The sequence below is a fragment of the Panicum virgatum genome, chromosome 9N (assembly GCF_016808335.1).
Source record: "Panicum virgatum strain AP13 chromosome 9N, P.virgatum_v5, whole genome shotgun sequence".
NCBI lineage: Eukaryota > Viridiplantae > Streptophyta > Magnoliopsida > Poales > Poaceae > Panicum > Panicum virgatum.
Genome location: NC_053153.1, coordinates 64,634,951 through 64,651,236, shown reverse-complemented (window position 1 = coordinate 64,651,236; position 16,286 = coordinate 64,634,951). Strand labels below are relative to the sequence as shown.

Here is a 16,286-nt window from a genome sequence, read left to right as displayed (position 1 = left end):
CTCCTCATTTTTCAAGCGCGGGCAGCTGTAGCGTGGTAGGTGGTGCTCAATTGTTCTTTCTCTATTTCTAACACCACTTTAGCAACGTATTGTGGAAGACCTCGGATCTTACACAGATGTGCTAAAACTAAAACCATCTTCCTCGTCTAAGGTACATTCTGACCACTAACATTCTAGTGGAATAACAAGGTGCAAACCTGACACTATTTTATATGAAGATGAAATTGCAAAAGCCGAATTTGCTAGATGATTTAGATTTTTTTTGACCTATTTTGATAAAATATCAACGGGCCAAGTGAGAACTGTTGCGGCCCATTGGGCCAGCATCAGTCAGAATCGACACTGCATCAGTCAGAACTCAGAATCGACACTAGTCGTGTCCTCGTGCCGGATCTCCATCCGAAAACCTCGACCGAAACAGCAAAACCCTTTCCTTCCCTTCCCTCCTCTCAGATCTCCCACATTCCCCCTCACACTCCAAACCCTAAGCTTCGCCCAGCCCCCAAGGCCCCAACCATGGCGTCGATGATGGTAGGTGGCACCCAAGGGAACCCTAACCCCCAGTCCATTCACGCCGCCGCTCCCCATTAAGCTACGGTTCACTGATCCTGATGTCCGTCTTCTCGTTCCCGTTTCTTTCCCGCAGCAACCGCAGATCATCCTGCTCAAGGAGGGCACGGACACGTCGCAGGGGGGCGCGCAGGTGGTGAGCAACATCAACGCGTGCACGGCGGTGGCGGACATCGTGCGGACCACGCTGGGGCCCCGGGGCATGGACAAGCTCATCCACGACGACAAGGGCAGCGTCACCATCTCCAACGACGGCGCCACCATCATGCGCCTCCTCGACATCGTGCACCCCGCGTCCAAGATCCTCGTCGACATCGCCAAGTCACAGGACTCCGAGGTACCCGTCTAACTACAAATAATTGATCGGACGGAGAGGAAACCCGCCTCTCTGTGATCTGCTAGATGCATTTCTTTGGGCTATGGGTTGCCACTGTTAGCAGGCGGCAGTTAAGAACTTTGAAAGTAATTGTATGATGTCCTGCCATTTAATCTTAGTGAAGTAGGATCGATTTGCTATTGTGTGATTGGTGCACAATTTTGGGGAATGACTTATGAATTCACAATTTAGCCGTGGATAGGCTGCGAAGTTGAGCTATATGGTGTAGAATTGCTATGTGGATAGTGGATAATCTGAATCCACTATCCGAATTTCTGATGTGCTGTTTGGACTAGATATGTCCATTGTTATCTGGGCCTTTGGCATGAAGAAAGGGCATCTTAAAGATTTGTTCTATTGTTTATTTTGTGTATTCAATTTGGTCTGATTTTTCTTTGCCTGCACGAGCAAGAAGTTCATTGCTTCATTTTGAGCTATATGAATCTTTCTGTCGACAAGCTTACTGACATTCATCGAAGTTAAAGTAGGGCTTGCAGTTTTTAATTGGGCAGGATCTTTTTCATATCAAAGTTTTATGTATCACAGCAGTTGACTTTACATCCGGTCTGCTGGTTCTTCTATAAAGTTACGCTATCTGATTGAGCAACCTGTTTCGGCTATATTATTTTGTGTCGGATTGATTCTCATTAGACTATGGAATAGAAGTGTAAACATAGGAAGTGGTAACTTAAGGATGCCCATCTTTAGTTAATTCAATTTGACTAGTTTCTTGGAACGAGCCCACCTTTATTAAACAAAAAAACAGTGTTATCGATTGAGCTGAAGAGGGTTGGACCCTTTGGTTCATCAATCTGCGCTACTATGGAACTGTGACATCTTGACCTTAAATTCTTCATTAACTCAGGTTGGTGATGGGACAACTACTGTGGTGCTTCTAGCTGCAGAGTTCTTGAAGGAAGCAAAACCTTATGTTGAGGATGGAGTGCACCCCCACAGTCTAATCCGCAGCTACAGGGCTGCGGGTAATATGGTCTGTAGCTACCAGCTTTCTTTGAACAGTCTCCCTACTCATTCTCTGCAATTTTCCAAAGTTGTTTATGATAAACATCAATTTCTGCCAGGCAATTCAAAGGGTTAAAGAACTGGCAGTTAGCATTGAAGGGAAAAGCCTGGAAGAGAAGAAATCATTGCTAGCCAAGTGTGCTGCCACAACATTGTCATCAAAACTTATAGGTGGTGAAAAGGAATTCTTTGCTTCTATGGTTGTGGATGCTGTCCTTGCCATTGGCAATGATGACAGGCTTAATCTTATTGGGATTAAAAAGGTAATTATTGCAATGTTCACTTTCATGATGTTATTCTGGTTGAACAGTCTTAAGAAATTAGTTCTTGATGTATAATCATTTTGACTTTAGGAATGATATGCTAAGGATTGATTACAAGGTAATCAAGTAAAAGAAATCTTTCTTTCTAGAAGGATTGTGCCATTCTATCTGTTTTGAGCTGTAGAATGGGCATACTTTGGATTCAGGAACAACAAGTTAACCATTTAGTTGATGACTTCATTCTGCCAGACTCTCAGGGGATCAGCCCTACAGCAAAGGCTTTATTACACAGACTGAAAGGGATTCTTTTAAGAAAAAAAACCTGTGCCAGGATATATTTTATCGAATTTATGGATAGTTGGATACATTTGAGGAGTTAGCTGTGGATAGGAGCGCTTGGAGACTCGCTATCAACGTGCCTGAACCTTGACCTTTGTGTCTTTTGGGTTTCATCTTTAGCCTACCCCAACTCGCTTGGGACAAAAGGCTATGTTGTTGTTGATGGATAGTTGGATACACCCAGCACCAATTGCTGATAGTTTTTGCTATCTTTCAGGCATATAGATTTATCATCCCCTTAGGTTTAGGGTCTATTTGGTTTGAAACCAAACCATGCCACACTTTGACGCACCTATGGTTAGACGACTTTGACCAAGTTACTTTCTGTTTGGTTGTAGCCACAAACTGTGGCAATATTCTTTTTCTACCAGCTCAGGCCCACATGTCAGTGAGTAAGAATGGTGTGTCAAGATTCTCCTAGGCTAGCTAATATGTGGCTGACAATTTGATAAACTAACCTTAGTCGAATCTTGGAAGAAAATGTGGCAAACGTTGTCAATCTTAGTATAACAATCAAGCAGGCCCTAAATCTTAGTATTGCAACACATGATGTGTAGTGTTTTTTTGCTAGACATTGAATCTTGATATTGTGATGTACATTAGGTTCCTGGAGGTACCATGAGAGATTCTTTCCTGGTGAATGGTGTTGCATTCAAGAAGACATTTTCATATGCTGGATTTGAGCAACAACCAAAGAAGTTCCTAAATCCGAAGATTCTTTTGTTGAACATTGAACTAGAATTAAAATCTGAGAAGGAAAATGCAGAGATCAGGTATCCTTACTGATTCACTCAAGCCCCACCTACAGAACAGCATCTGAATCTTTGCTTATGCTGCTGTGCGCTTTTTACTCTTTTGCTTATATTCCTTTATGCTTCTACCATACCTGTAGATTATCAGATCCCCTACAATACCAATCAATTGTTGATGCTGAATGGAACATTATCTATGACAAACTGGATAACTGTGTAAAAAGCGGGGCAAAGATAGTTCTATCTCGGCTAGCTATTGGTGATCTTGCAACACAGGTATCCTAATGTTTCTATTGTAATCACCCTGTTTTTCTATCTTTTACTTCTGCAGGCTATCTTAGATAATGTGTTTCTATACAGTATTTTGCAGATCGAGATATTTTCTGTGCCGGTCGTGTTACAGAAGAGGATTTGCAACGTGTGGCTGCAGCAACTGGTGGAATGGTTCAAACTTCTGTAAATAATGTCATCGATGAGGTGAAAATGCCATTCCAATTTGCTTGTGATCTGTTGATCATTACCAGTGTGTGTTTATAGTAGTTTCTTGGTGCTGAATGCAAGCTGGTTTCTGTACCTTGTTTTTTTAAAGGTACTTGGTTCTTGTGAGGTCTTTGAGGAAAAACAAGTAGGTAATGAAAGATTCAACATATTTAGTGGCTGCCCTTCTGGACAGACAGCAACCATTGTCCTCCGTGGTGGCGCAGACCAGGTCTTCTATCTATACACATCTCATTACCTATTTTTAACAAACTGAAATGGATGTGCTTACATTATGTTTCTATGCTAGTTCATCGAGGAAGCTGAACGAAGTCTCCATGACGCCATCATGATTGTGAGGAGAGCTCTTAAGAACTCTACAGTTGTGCCGGGTGGTGGTGCTATTGATGTATGCCTAGTTCTCAACTTGTCAAGATGACTGATTCAGCTTTTCCCCTAAACTTTAGGCTGATTTTTATGTTCTTTGTAGATGGAAATAAGCAAATATCTCAGACAGCATGCACGGACCATTGCTGGGAAGTCTCAGTTCTTTGTTAATTCGTTTGCTAAAGCCCTTGAGGTACATATTCCTGGTCCATACTTTTATTACCTTGCCTGATTCAGGGATGTGCATATTTTAATAAACTAGCAGCTTTTCAACCAGAGCGAGAAATCTCCATTGCTAAATCCACAATGAATGGAACAGATACTTGTTTTTTTCCTTTAATTGTAACTTGTAAGGATAAATTGAATGTGCTGCCGTTGATTTTAAGTTCTGATGAAATCAAGAACATATGCATTATGATGATTCATGTCAGTCCAGTACTGGCACTACTTATCTTCTATCTTCTAATTATTGCATTTGTTTTTCTGTCAAGAAGGGCCATGTTGATTATTTGTTTGATTTTGTTAACTTGTATTGCTTTGACATTGTACAACGTGAAGTCCACTCATAGAAATGTTCTTCAGGTTATCCCAAGACAACTTTGTGATAATGCTGGATTTGACGCAACTGATGTGCTTAATAAGCTCAGGCAGAAGCATGCATCTGGTTGGTTCCTTTTAAGCTTTATTATGTTGAACTTAGTGTATACATTTGCACAGTAGCTGTTTATTTTTTTACTGACTTCTGATGCACTGTTTGTTTGTATTAGGTGAAGGTGCTAATTATGGTGTAGACATAAACACTGGCGGAATTACTGATTCTTTTGCTAACTTTGTGTGGGAACCTGCTGTTGTAAAGGTAACCATGCATTAGGTCAAATTCAACAATCCATGTTAGTTTAATCTCACATCTTGATGTCTGGAAACTTTTGTTGTTCAGATCAATGCTATAAATGCCGCAACTGAAGCTTCGTGCCTTATTCTAAGTGTTGACGAAACTGTGAAAAACCCAAAGGTGAGGGAACTTGAAATATGTACTGTTCATTATAATAAAAATGGAGCCCCCACTACTTTTCTTTTGTTTCTTGAGTGGAGTTCAGACTTTAATTTTCTTGTGCCAATGCACTTTCCTTCATAATGATACATGGGTAAGCCATCTCATATGTGCAATAAATTTAATCCAATCTATCGGAAGCCATCTCCGATGTGCAATAAATTAAATCCAATCAATCTCCTCTGCTGGAAATGCTTGCATCAGTATAAGTGATCAATGGTCACAGAATGCTGTGTAGTAGAGATGGGACTTGGATTAATTGTTTTGATAGATCAGTTCAGCTTGCAAGGACTCCATTTTGCTGTTTTAAATTGCACATTTTCAATCCTGTCAAGATCTTTAAAGTTAAGCATGACCATAACATTTGTCTTCTCCTAGCCTCTGTGTCTTTCATATAGAATGGTGCTAGATTCTTATTAGACATTTGCCATCCCCTAGAGCCTACTTGTGATCAATAAGGTCTTTCTCTGCAAAAGCTTGGCGTTTTCAGTAACCTTGCCTTCTACTTTTGATGCTCCTTGCAAACAATTTCTTAATGTTTTGTTCAATGTAATTAATTCTTGAATTTAATCTAATTGTCCCATTTCCTTTCTGTGAACTGTGTGGTACTTAGTCGGAGAGTGCACAAGGTGAGGCTGCAGCTGGTGCGATGGCTGGTCGTGGTGGAGGAGCAATGCGAGGCCGTGGTGGGAGGGGCATGCGCAGGCGGTAAACCGAGTCACTCCAACCTTGTAGCTTCATGTTTTAATCACCTGTGGGTCAGATCTTGTGCCATACTGCACATGTAATGTGTGTTTATGGACACTGCATGTGTAATGAATTTTTGTTTTAGAAGCAGTGCTAGCCCTTTTGTTTCAGAACAGGAGAGATACGCCAAGCATTTATCTGTTAACTGCTGCCGTGTTGTGATATAGCTGGTGGGAGCCGTGGATCATGGTTTGTTTGCTCCCAATTTTTTTGATGCAAGAATGTAGCCTCTTGTTAATCTTGCCGTGCGCTAAAGTGTGAAACATACTCTCTCCGTCCTTAAATATAAGGCATTCCAAGATTTTTGGAGAGTCAAAGTTTTTCAAGTTTGACCAAATTTATACAATAAAGTAATAATATTTATGATATCAAATATGTATCATTAGATTCCCTATTAAATATATTCTATAATATATCTGTTTGGTGTCATAAACTTTTATGATTTTCTTTAAAAATTTGGTCAAATAATTGTACTAAAATAAGCTAAAATTTTACTCCCTCCTTCCCCGTTTGTAGGGCGCATGAGCAAATAACACAGGTACCAAGATTTGCATTAATACTGTGAAGAGCAAAGGGCATCGCTTCGATCTTAGAGTTGTTGCATGGCCGCATGCAGCCTTGCATGGCCGCATGCAAATGGAATTTTGCATGGCGGCATGCAAATGTTCTCCCGCCCTGAAATCGTGCAGGCGCTTATTTTTTCCCTCGCCAAATCTAAATCCCTTTCCTTCAGGCGCTTATTTTTTTCCCGTCGCCAAAAACTTTCCCGTCCTCGCGCTCATCCCTCTCAGGAGACGTCAGTTCCCACCGAAAATTTGAATTACATCTAAAATTTTCAATCCGCGCCAAAGAAAATGGAATTCATGTGTACAAATAGGCCTGCCCAGCTATCCTGTTCCCATCGCCACTCCTTTCCTTGAGCTCCACTTAGCCATGGCAGATCTACACCCTGTTCATGGAATTGATCTCAATGTTCCAGCGTATGAAAATGAGCCTGAAGAGGATGATCAGGAGCTGCGGCAAGAGGATCAGGTTCATATAAGTAACCCGATTGACTGGGATCAGGTGCAAGAGGATTTTTTTTTTATTTTGACAACCCCATATTTTTTCATCAGACTGAAGAAGGTTGCTGCATTACTTGAAGTTATGTCTTTCTTTTCGCTCTTGTTTTGGTCGCTAAACTGTATGTCAAATTCTTAGATCAAGATCAGGGCGCTGCACAAGATGCACAAGTTCAGGACGCCGGAGAAGATGCACCTGCTCAGGGCGCTAGAGAAGATGAACAAGCTCCTGATGCTAGTGGTGATGGACACCACAATGGCCAGGGATCAGTACTGCCTGATCTGAATGCAATGCCTGGTAATGCCCTGTATCTTTTACACAATTGCCATGCATTAGTAATTCATGATCTGAATGCAATGTAATGCCTTTTCATGATGTATTGCCTTACTGTACAGATGTAGAGGATGGTACTGAAAACATATTCGAGGACTTTGGTTCTAATATTGGTCAAGGTAGCAGCTCTGGTAAGATTATCACATTTTTCATGATAAAGGATGGTGTTCATAGCAGTGGATGACCTATTTTATTGCTCAGGTACAAATATTAGCAAACGGAAGCAATACAGTGATGACACAAAGCAAGCAGTATACGCCATGCTATTAGAGGGATCAGTGTGAGGCCATTTGCCAGAAGGGTTGTCGTTGCATGTGTCTTTGGCTATGGATGTTTCACTCAGATGTGTCCAGCGCATTTGGAAAGAAGGCCAAAAAAGGGGAGGAATACATGCTGTCATAAACAAGAGAGTGGGGCATTGTGGACGTAAAAGAATTGAACTTCCAATGGAAGCCATCACTGCCATACCATTTCAAGACCGAACAACTCTAGAAGATCTAGCAAGAAGGCTGGGAGTGTCCAATAGTCATGTCCATAGGCGGTTGAAAGAGGGAAAAATTGAACGGCACTCGAGTGCCATCAAGCCATTTCTTACAGATGAAAATAAGAAGGCACGGGTGCAGCATGCTCTCAAGATGTTAGAACCAGGTACAGTTCCTCACCAGCCAGTCTTTAAACATATGTACAATGCGATCCATGCGGATGAAAAATGGTACTATAGGACTAAAGCGAATCAAAAGTATTATTGCGCGCCGGGTGAAGAAAGACCTCGTCGAACTTGCAAGAGCAAAAGTTACATTGAAAAAGTTATGTTTTTTGGTGGACAATCTCGACCTTGGTTCAATGATCAAAATGTCTGTGTTTTTTATGGGAAGATTGGCATATATGCATTCGTTACCACTGAACCTGCTAAAAGGAAGAGTCCTAATAGGCCACGTGGTACTCTGATCACAAAGCCAATCACATCAGTGACAAGGGATGTAATCAGACGGTATCTCATTGACAAGATGTTGCCCGATATCAAGGCAAAATTGCCAGGTGAGGGACGACATGAGACAATATGGATTCAACAGGACAATTGTCGAAGTCATATCCCAGTTGATGATCCTGAATTTTGTGCAGCGGCTCAAGCTGATGGATGGGATATCCGTTTGACATGTCAACCAGCGAATTCCCCCGACACAAACGTGTTGGACCTTGGATTGTTTGCAGCCATACAGGCATTGTTCCAAAGGAGTGGCATGCCAAAAACCATTGATGAAATTGTGCAAAAGGTTGAAGCAGCTTATTGGAATTTTCCAGTTGGTCGGTCGAATAGAGTATTCCTCACTCTTCAAGGTTGCTTACGGGAGATACTCAAAGAAAAAGGAGGGAAACACTACCCTGTGCCTCACATGAAGAAGGCGACGTTGGAGAGATTAGGAATACTGCCAAAAACTTTGTCATGTGATCCAACGATTGTTCAAGAAGCAATAGAGTTTCTAGCCTCTGTGTGATCATGTTTAGTCAACTTTGTAATCTCTGAACCTTAATCGATTATGTAAGCTCTGAATTTTGTAATCCCTTAATTTTAATGAACTTATCATTTGCATCTCACTCTGAATTACTCGCATGAAAGCTTACAGTAGTCACACATATCCTTGATGTAACAGTACCATGCATATTGCCGGCGGGTACAGTTCCATGCATATTGTAAACACGGATGCTAAGATTGTTTCATCAACCTAAAAAAGAAATCCTAACATTCTTGAAACATGGATAGCATCTTCTACATTCTCATTTGCCAATACGTCTAAATCATCTTTTCATGGTTGCACCTCGGCGGATTGCATCCATTGCAAACGCAGCTTCACGTACGTCGCTTGTGTGGGCACCGAAGTAGGAAGGGATCAAGAGCGGCCCCATTATCCTGAAAGCTTCGTACTTGCAGAAACTTGACATGTACACTTCCAAGGGCAAAGAAGAGAGATGCACGAGAGCTTCCGCTGCCTGTTTATCCTCTTCGGAGAGGACCACCTTGTTGCCGTCGGAGCAGCCGTCGGAACGGACGATCTCGCTGCCGTCGGAAAGGACCTCGTTGCCGTTGGAGCGGACGTTCTCGCCGCCGTCGTCGGTGAGGACGACCTCTTTGCCGTCGGAGCGGACGACCTCGCCGTCGTCGTCGGAGAGGACGACCAAGTTGCCGTCGGCGCGGGCGATCTCGCCGCCACCATCGGAGCGGACGACCTGGTTGCCGTCAGCGCGGGCGCCATCACCATCGGAGCGGACGACCTCGCCGCAGCCGTCGTCGGAGAGGACGACCTCCGACGACGACCTTGTTGCCGGCGGCGGGAGCGCTAGCCATGGGAAGAAAACAGAAAGGATCAGGATGGAATGGATGGAGAAAATACAGAGATCGGTCCATTTTTATTCCCGTCGCTGGGCTGCTCAACTTCTGTGAGTTAATTGCTTCTGTGAGTTAATTCGTACGTAACAAATTCCAAAGCTGCACGTCTTATATTAGGAGAAAAACTGAAAATGATCATGCGCCCTACAAACGGGGAAGGAGGGAGTAATTGCTTCTGTGAGTTAATTCGTACGTAACAAATTCCAAAGCTGCACGTCTTATATTAGGAGAAAAACTGAAAATGATCATGCGCCCTACAAACGGGGAAGGAGGGAGTATGTTCTAACGACATCTAAAAAAGATAGTATGGAGGGAGTATTTCTTACAGGGGATGAGTTGAGCAGGCTGGGTCATACAACGAGTTGAGAAATAAATGACTATTAGAACAACAGCAAATATTACAATGTAAGAGTGTATTGTCATCGCCATTAGCTTCAACAATGTCTACTCCCATGGTGATCGACTTATTCTGTGCAAAATGTGTATCATGGTTTATGGATGATCAATCTACAGAGGTTAAAATTTTTAACAAAAACATGCATGAGTATTAATGAAGGACACAATTGTACCTGTGTTCTCTCGCTCGTCTCCTTCACCTCCACGATTACCCATGAAACCATCGTCTTTGTGCGCAGGTGGTGCTATGGCAAGTGAAGGCAGATGAGATGAGGGCACCATAAGCCTTACCGCCCTTGAGCCTGCGTCCTCCTGGGATCCTTCGGCTTCCATGAGACCATGACACTACTTCCTCCTCCTGCCATCGTGGGCCAACATACCTAGCGGTAGGGTCATCGTCCTTGTTGGACCCTTCACCTCCTACCATGACGGTGGTGGCGTCCGAGAAGTTGCCGTGCCTACACCGATGAAGAGGCGCGATGGCCAATATTAGTTGTGTGGTGTTCGCGGCCGTGATCTGATGAGGAAAACAATCATTGCAACGAGAAGCCGAGCCACTTACCGAAGGAACCAAGCCGTAGTTGCCTTTTTTTCAGCACGGAGCCAAGCCGAGGGAAGGTGCTGTTCGATGCGGGGACGTCTATTCATCGCACGCGTCGCAGAGGAGGCGGAGGTGGAGGCGGCCGGAGGCGGAGGTCGCAAGGGGGAGGCGGAGGCGGAGGCGGCCAGAGGTGAAGGCGGAGGCGGAGGCGGACGGAGGCGGTTGGAGGTGGAGGTGGTCGGAGACGGTCGGAGCAGGAGGCGGTTAGCGTTGGAGATGGAGGAGCTGTAGCGGGGCGGCATGTGCGATGCAATCGCGGCTACCCGCGCGCTGCGAATAGACACCCCCCTTCATGCTCTCTTCCGTCCACGCGGCGAAGATCAGACGGTGCAGCACCGTGCGGGGTTTGCAGCCCTCCACCAAAAATTTTTCCAAACCCTGACCTCGGACGTTCCCATCTCCCCAGCCCCCGGGCACCAGCCCCCCACTCCACCTCATCGGCCGCCTCCAGCCCGACCGTCCGCGGCGGCCGGCGGCTGGTGCCCGCCTGCCCCTGCGTCCAGGCCCCCACCTCCACCGCACACTCGTGCTCGGCCACCAGCCCACCGCACCGTCCGCTCGAGGCGCACGGCAGCGGGGCGCGCCTCCTCCCGGCCAGTGTGCGGCGCTCGGCTCCGGCGCGGCACCTCCTCCCGGTCGGCGGCCTACGCTCGGGTGGTCTGCCCCCATCCTCCAGCTCGGCCCCGTCCTCCTGCTCGGCGCTCGGGTCCTCGCGGCCGCGGGTTCTCCTCCTGCTCGTGACGGCGGCCGCACGCTCGGAGACAGTAGCAGCGGCCGCCGCTAAGCTGCGTGGGCCGCATCTGGTGACTCGAGCTCCTTTCGTGAGGCTCCTTCCAGTCCTTGCTGCGCCCCTGCTAGAGGATCTGCGGCCAGCAGTGATGATGAGTCCCGACGCCCGAGTGCTTGAACCCATCGTCAGGCTCCATATCGATACAGCTCCATCCAGGTATTACTTTGCACTCTCTCCTCTCCTCCCCTTGCTTGGATTTTAGTAGATCTAGCTGCATTTGTAGGTCTAGATTTATGCATATGCATGTTGATTTGCCATGGATAACAGTGCGGATGTACGGTCAATTTAATTGTAATGCTCTGTCATGCGTGATTCTTGGTTGAATTGAGCTCTAACTGTGTATAGATATAGCAGTAGTTGTGTGTGTATATAGTAGGTAACATTCCATTTTGCAGAATGAACACCAAGATGCTTGAGGGACTTTGTAAACTACATCTTCAACAAATAAGCATAAAATTAAGAAAGGAAACATTAACATGGCTTGCAAATGATATTCATAGAGGATATGCAGGTACACTTTTACCTTGACATTAGCATAGACTGAAAGTAACCTAGGCAACAGATGTAGAATTACACGGCATCATAGGGGTTGCATTGGCAGGTAAAGTTATACATCAAATGATAGGTATAGAATTCTGCCCGCAGTATTCCAAGCTCTTTAAGCTGATTTGTATCAAAGGTATTGGTCAGAGGTGTATCCTTAATTAATCTGATGAATCATGAATTTTTCCTTTCTGTGAAAAAGGAGCCGCAATCACAACTAGCTGTTGTATTGGACCATCAGTGTTACTAATGCTATTGTAACTGCAATATTCTTTTTTTTTCCTTGAGGGCTCTTGTGATTGTAACTGTAAAATTGCATACTAATGAACTATCAACTCCATTTGATGTATAACTTGGCCTTATTTTTCAGTTAACTATCAATCTCCGTCGGAAAACAATGGCGTCCGTCGCCGCGCCGAGCGGCTCGCTGGCGGGAAAGCGCCCGACCTCCGGCGTGCGGGAGGGCGACCAGATGGTCATCACGCCATTGGGCGCCGGCAGCGAGGTTGGCCGCTCCTGCGTCCACATGACCTTTAAGGGCCGCACCGTCCTTGTAAGCAATCCCCAGCCCCTCCATGGCAAACCCTTACCTGCTTTTGGATTCGTTGCTGTTGCTGATTGGTGCATTTGTTGTGATGTGGCTAGTTCGACTGCGGCATCCACCCGGCCTACTCCGGCATGGCGGCGCTGCCGTACTTCGACGAGATCGATCCATCCACCATAGATGTCCTCCTCATCACCCAGTCAGTAACCCCCCTCCTTTGACTTGACGACTTACTCCTGCCTCTCTGCATGCCTAATTTGCAAAAATGCAGCTTTCACTTGGACCATGCCGCCTCGCTGCCCTATTTCCTGGAGAAGGTAATTTTTGCCTACAGATTTGTGCTATTGGGTGCTGCGAGACTGTTGCTATGATGCTGCTTGGTGCCTGAAATTTCCTTGGTAATTTCTGCAGACTACGTTCAAGGGCAGGGTGTTTATGACCCATGCCACAAAGGCTATTTACAAGCTGATGCTTACGGATTATGTCAAAGTCAGCAAAGTTTCCGTGGAGGATATGCTGTATAATGAGAATGACATTGCTCTCTCTATGGAGAAAATTGAGGTATGCTATGCCCTTGCTTGTGGTTGTTTCTCTTTCCGCAGCAAAACCCTTGCTTGTGGTTTTTTGCGAGGAATATAGCTAGTGTCTTGCTAGCACATAACTTGTTACATAACTAAGCCAGCACATAACATGTGTATTAGATGGGAAGAATGTGTGCTTGAAGATGCTGAAGTTGTTGATGTGTGTGGTGTATAGTTTTTTTTCTCTTCCATAGTGAAATTATATTTGATCTCTCTACCTTTAACTCCACCTCATCATGTTAGCACCTGTTTTACCCTTTTAAATGCTTATGTTAGTGCAACTCTGAATGGCAAACAATCCTTATAATGGCTACTGCTCATGATGCTCTGCTTAGTGCAGCATACCGTAGCTGCTCACTTCCCCCCAAAAGCATAATATTATATTTCATCTTTAAAGAAGATGCAGAATTCTGCTGGTGATTGTTCAAAGACTATTTTATTCAGGGAAGACACAATTTTATTAATCTAAAAGTTTTGCACAGGTTATCGATTTCCACCAGACGTTGGAAGTTAATGGCATACGTTTCTGGTGCTACACTGCCGGCCATGTACTTGGTGCTGCCATGTTCATGGTGGATATTGCTGGTGTGCGCATTCTTTACACTGGTGACTACTCCCGTGAAGAAGACCGCCACCTACGAGCTGCTGAGCTCCCACAGTTCTCCCCAGATATTTGCATTATTGAGTCAACTTATGGCATACAACAACATCAGCCCAGGATTGTACGCGAGAAGCGCTTTACTGAGGTCATCCACAATACTGTTTCACAGGGGGGTCGTGTTCTTATCCCAGCATTTGCTCTTGGCAGAGCACAAGAACTGTTGCTTATCCTTGATGAATATTGGTCCAAGCACCCAGAGCTCCATAAGATTCCAATCTATTATGCCTCCCCTCTTGCAAAGAGGTGCATGGCTGTCTACCAGACATACATAAACTCCATGAATGAAAGGATACGGAACCAGTTTGCGCAGTCCAATCCCTTTGTTTTCAAGCATATCGAGTCCTTGAATAGCATTGAAAACTTTCATGATGTAGGTCCTTCAGTGGTGATGGCTAGTCCAGGTGGTCTTCAGAGTGGTCTCTCTAGGCAGCTTTTTGATAAGTGGTGCACGGATAAGAAGAATGCTTGTGTTATTCCAGGCTATGTTGTGGAGGGAACCCTTGCAAAGACCATTATCAACGAGCCAAGAGAAGTGATGCTAGCTAATGGGCTCACTGCTCCTCTTCATATGCAGGTTCACTATATATCTTTCTCAGCTCATGCTGATTTCCCTCAGACAAGCAACTTTTTGGATGAACTTCAGCCACCCAACATTATTCTTGTACATGGAGAAGCAAATGAAATGTCAAGGCTTAAACAGAAACTTATTTCTCAGTTTGATGGAACAAACACCAAAATTGTTTCTCCCAAGAACTGCCAATCAGTGGAGATGTATTTCCCTTGTGAGAAAATGGCCAAGACTATTGGCAGGTTGGCAGAGAACGTACCAGAAGGTGGAGAGTCTTCAGGTGGCTTACTTGTGAAAAAAGGATTCACATATCAGATTATGGCTCCTGAAGATCTCCGAGTGTTCACACAGTTATCTACAGCTAACATCACTCAACGCATTGCGGTCCCTTATTCTGGTTCTTTTGAAGTCATAAAGTACAGGCTGAAGCAAATATACGAGAGCGTGGAGTCAGCAACTGAAGAATTTGATGTTCCAACACTTATTGTGCATGAACGAGTGACAGTTCGCCTAGAGTCAGAAAGCTATGTTACGCTGCAATGGTCATCAGATCCCATTAGCGACATGGTGTCTGATTCTGTGGTGGCTGTAGTCTTGAACATAGGCCGTGAGGGTCCAAAACTTGTTCCGGTTGAAGAAGCAGCGAAGACCAAGGAAGATACAGAAAGGGTAGCACTAAAGGTAGTGTATTCTCTTATGGCGTCGCTTTTTGGTGATGTTAAAGTTGGAGAAGAAGGGAAATTTGTCATATCCGTCGATGGAGATGTGGCACAATTGGATGGGAGGAGTGGTGATGTTGAATGTGAAAATGCTACACTGAAAGAACGGATCAAGACTGCTTTCCGTCGCATACAGGGTGCTGTGAGACCAATCCCACTTTCAGCCTCTTGATCTGGAGGTGCCAAGATCATGCTTTAGGCTTGTCCAACATCTACTAATTCAACATTTGACTTCATTTAGAGAGTGGAACTTTTTTTTTTGGAATCAAAATGTCTTGTACCACAGTTGTTGAAAACACGAAATGGTTAGTGCTCTGAGCCTATGTACTCCTCCCTCTGAAACATGAGTTGTAACATTGTACTAGTTTCTACTAACAGCTACCATTACAATGTTAACCTTCTTTGAGAATATCTTTTCTTGTTAGCCTGTGTCTTTTTTTCAAGTTCATTTTAATTTCTCTCACTTGGTTGTTCCAAACTCGCAATTGATGTATGCTGGTTATGTTTCATGCAATCTTCTGAAGAGAAGTTAAAGAATTGCTTGCAGATTCCTTGTAACATTAGCAGCAAATGCAACAAAGTCACTTAGCCTTTTTGAAATTCGAACTGGTTTTTGGTGATTTGGTTGTTCCCATGTATTTACTGTCAATCTGTTATGCAGTTGGGAGGTTCAATTCCAACACTTGATACAAATGCATCTGCCACACCAATCTACATGATGTTAGTGTCACACCGCAAGAATTTTCAGGCAACCAGTAGAATAAACCTTATCAATCAGGCTCTGTAAATTACACCGTAGACTGAATTCGCACGCATACAGTGCAATCTTATCAATCAGGTTCTGTACACTACTCTTCCCCTGCTGCAGCACAAACCTATCACTGATCAGAGAACGAAGTAGCGTGACGCCTAGGAAGAGGAAGAGGCAGATGGAGATGGAGATGGATAGGCACACGCAAGGCAGGCCAGCACCTTGGACGCGATGCTCTTGTTCTTCCCCGGCGCAGACGACGGCTTCACCGTGGGGATGTGGGACCCGTCCTCGCCGCACTTGCTGCGGCGGTCGCACACACTTGACCGGCTCCGCCACCGTCATGCCCTCGACGAGTTTTTGCGG

General features: G+C 44.7%; 2 protein-coding genes and 1 long non-coding RNA gene across 3 annotated transcripts; 2 read left to right on the top strand and 1 right to left on the bottom strand.

Moving 5' to 3' along the window:
- Positions 1 to 361: 361 nt before the first annotated feature.
- Positions 362 to 6,292, top strand: LOC120690892 (T-complex protein 1 subunit eta). The gene is made up of 14 exons (XM_039973773.1): positions 362 to 531; positions 647 to 907; positions 1,812 to 1,937; positions 2,029 to 2,232; positions 3,175 to 3,344; positions 3,464 to 3,599; positions 3,684 to 3,800; positions 3,913 to 4,032; positions 4,111 to 4,209; positions 4,291 to 4,380; positions 4,770 to 4,851; positions 4,955 to 5,043; positions 5,125 to 5,199; positions 5,852 to 6,292. Exons 1-14 carry the CDS (start codon positions 517 to 519, stop codon positions 5,948 to 5,950), a joined length of 1,683 nt encoding a protein of 560 aa, XP_039829707.1. The 5' UTR covers positions 362 to 516; the 3' UTR covers positions 5,951 to 6,292.
- Positions 6,293 to 10,042: 3,750 nt separating this feature from the next.
- Positions 10,043 to 11,020, bottom strand: LOC120689690. Its single transcript, XR_005681387.1, has 3 exons — positions 10,725 to 11,020; positions 10,336 to 10,620; positions 10,043 to 10,235 (listed from the first exon to the last, which is right to left on the bottom strand). It is a non-coding gene; the product is annotated as an uncharacterized LOC120689690 (long non-coding RNA).
- A 70-nt stretch (positions 11,021 to 11,090) lies between these two features.
- LOC120689689 (cleavage and polyadenylation specificity factor subunit 3-I-like) lies at positions 11,091 to 15,593 on the top strand. Its single transcript, XM_039972057.1, has 6 exons — positions 11,091 to 11,709; positions 12,467 to 12,649; positions 12,742 to 12,839; positions 12,912 to 12,957; positions 13,052 to 13,201; positions 13,704 to 15,593. The coding sequence occupies exons 2-6, from the start codon at positions 12,494 to 12,496 to the stop codon at positions 15,339 to 15,341; spliced, it is 2,088 nt and encodes a 695-aa protein (XP_039827991.1). The 5' UTR covers positions 11,091 to 11,709; positions 12,467 to 12,493; the 3' UTR covers positions 15,342 to 15,593.
- Positions 15,594 to 16,286: the final 693 nt, after the last annotated feature.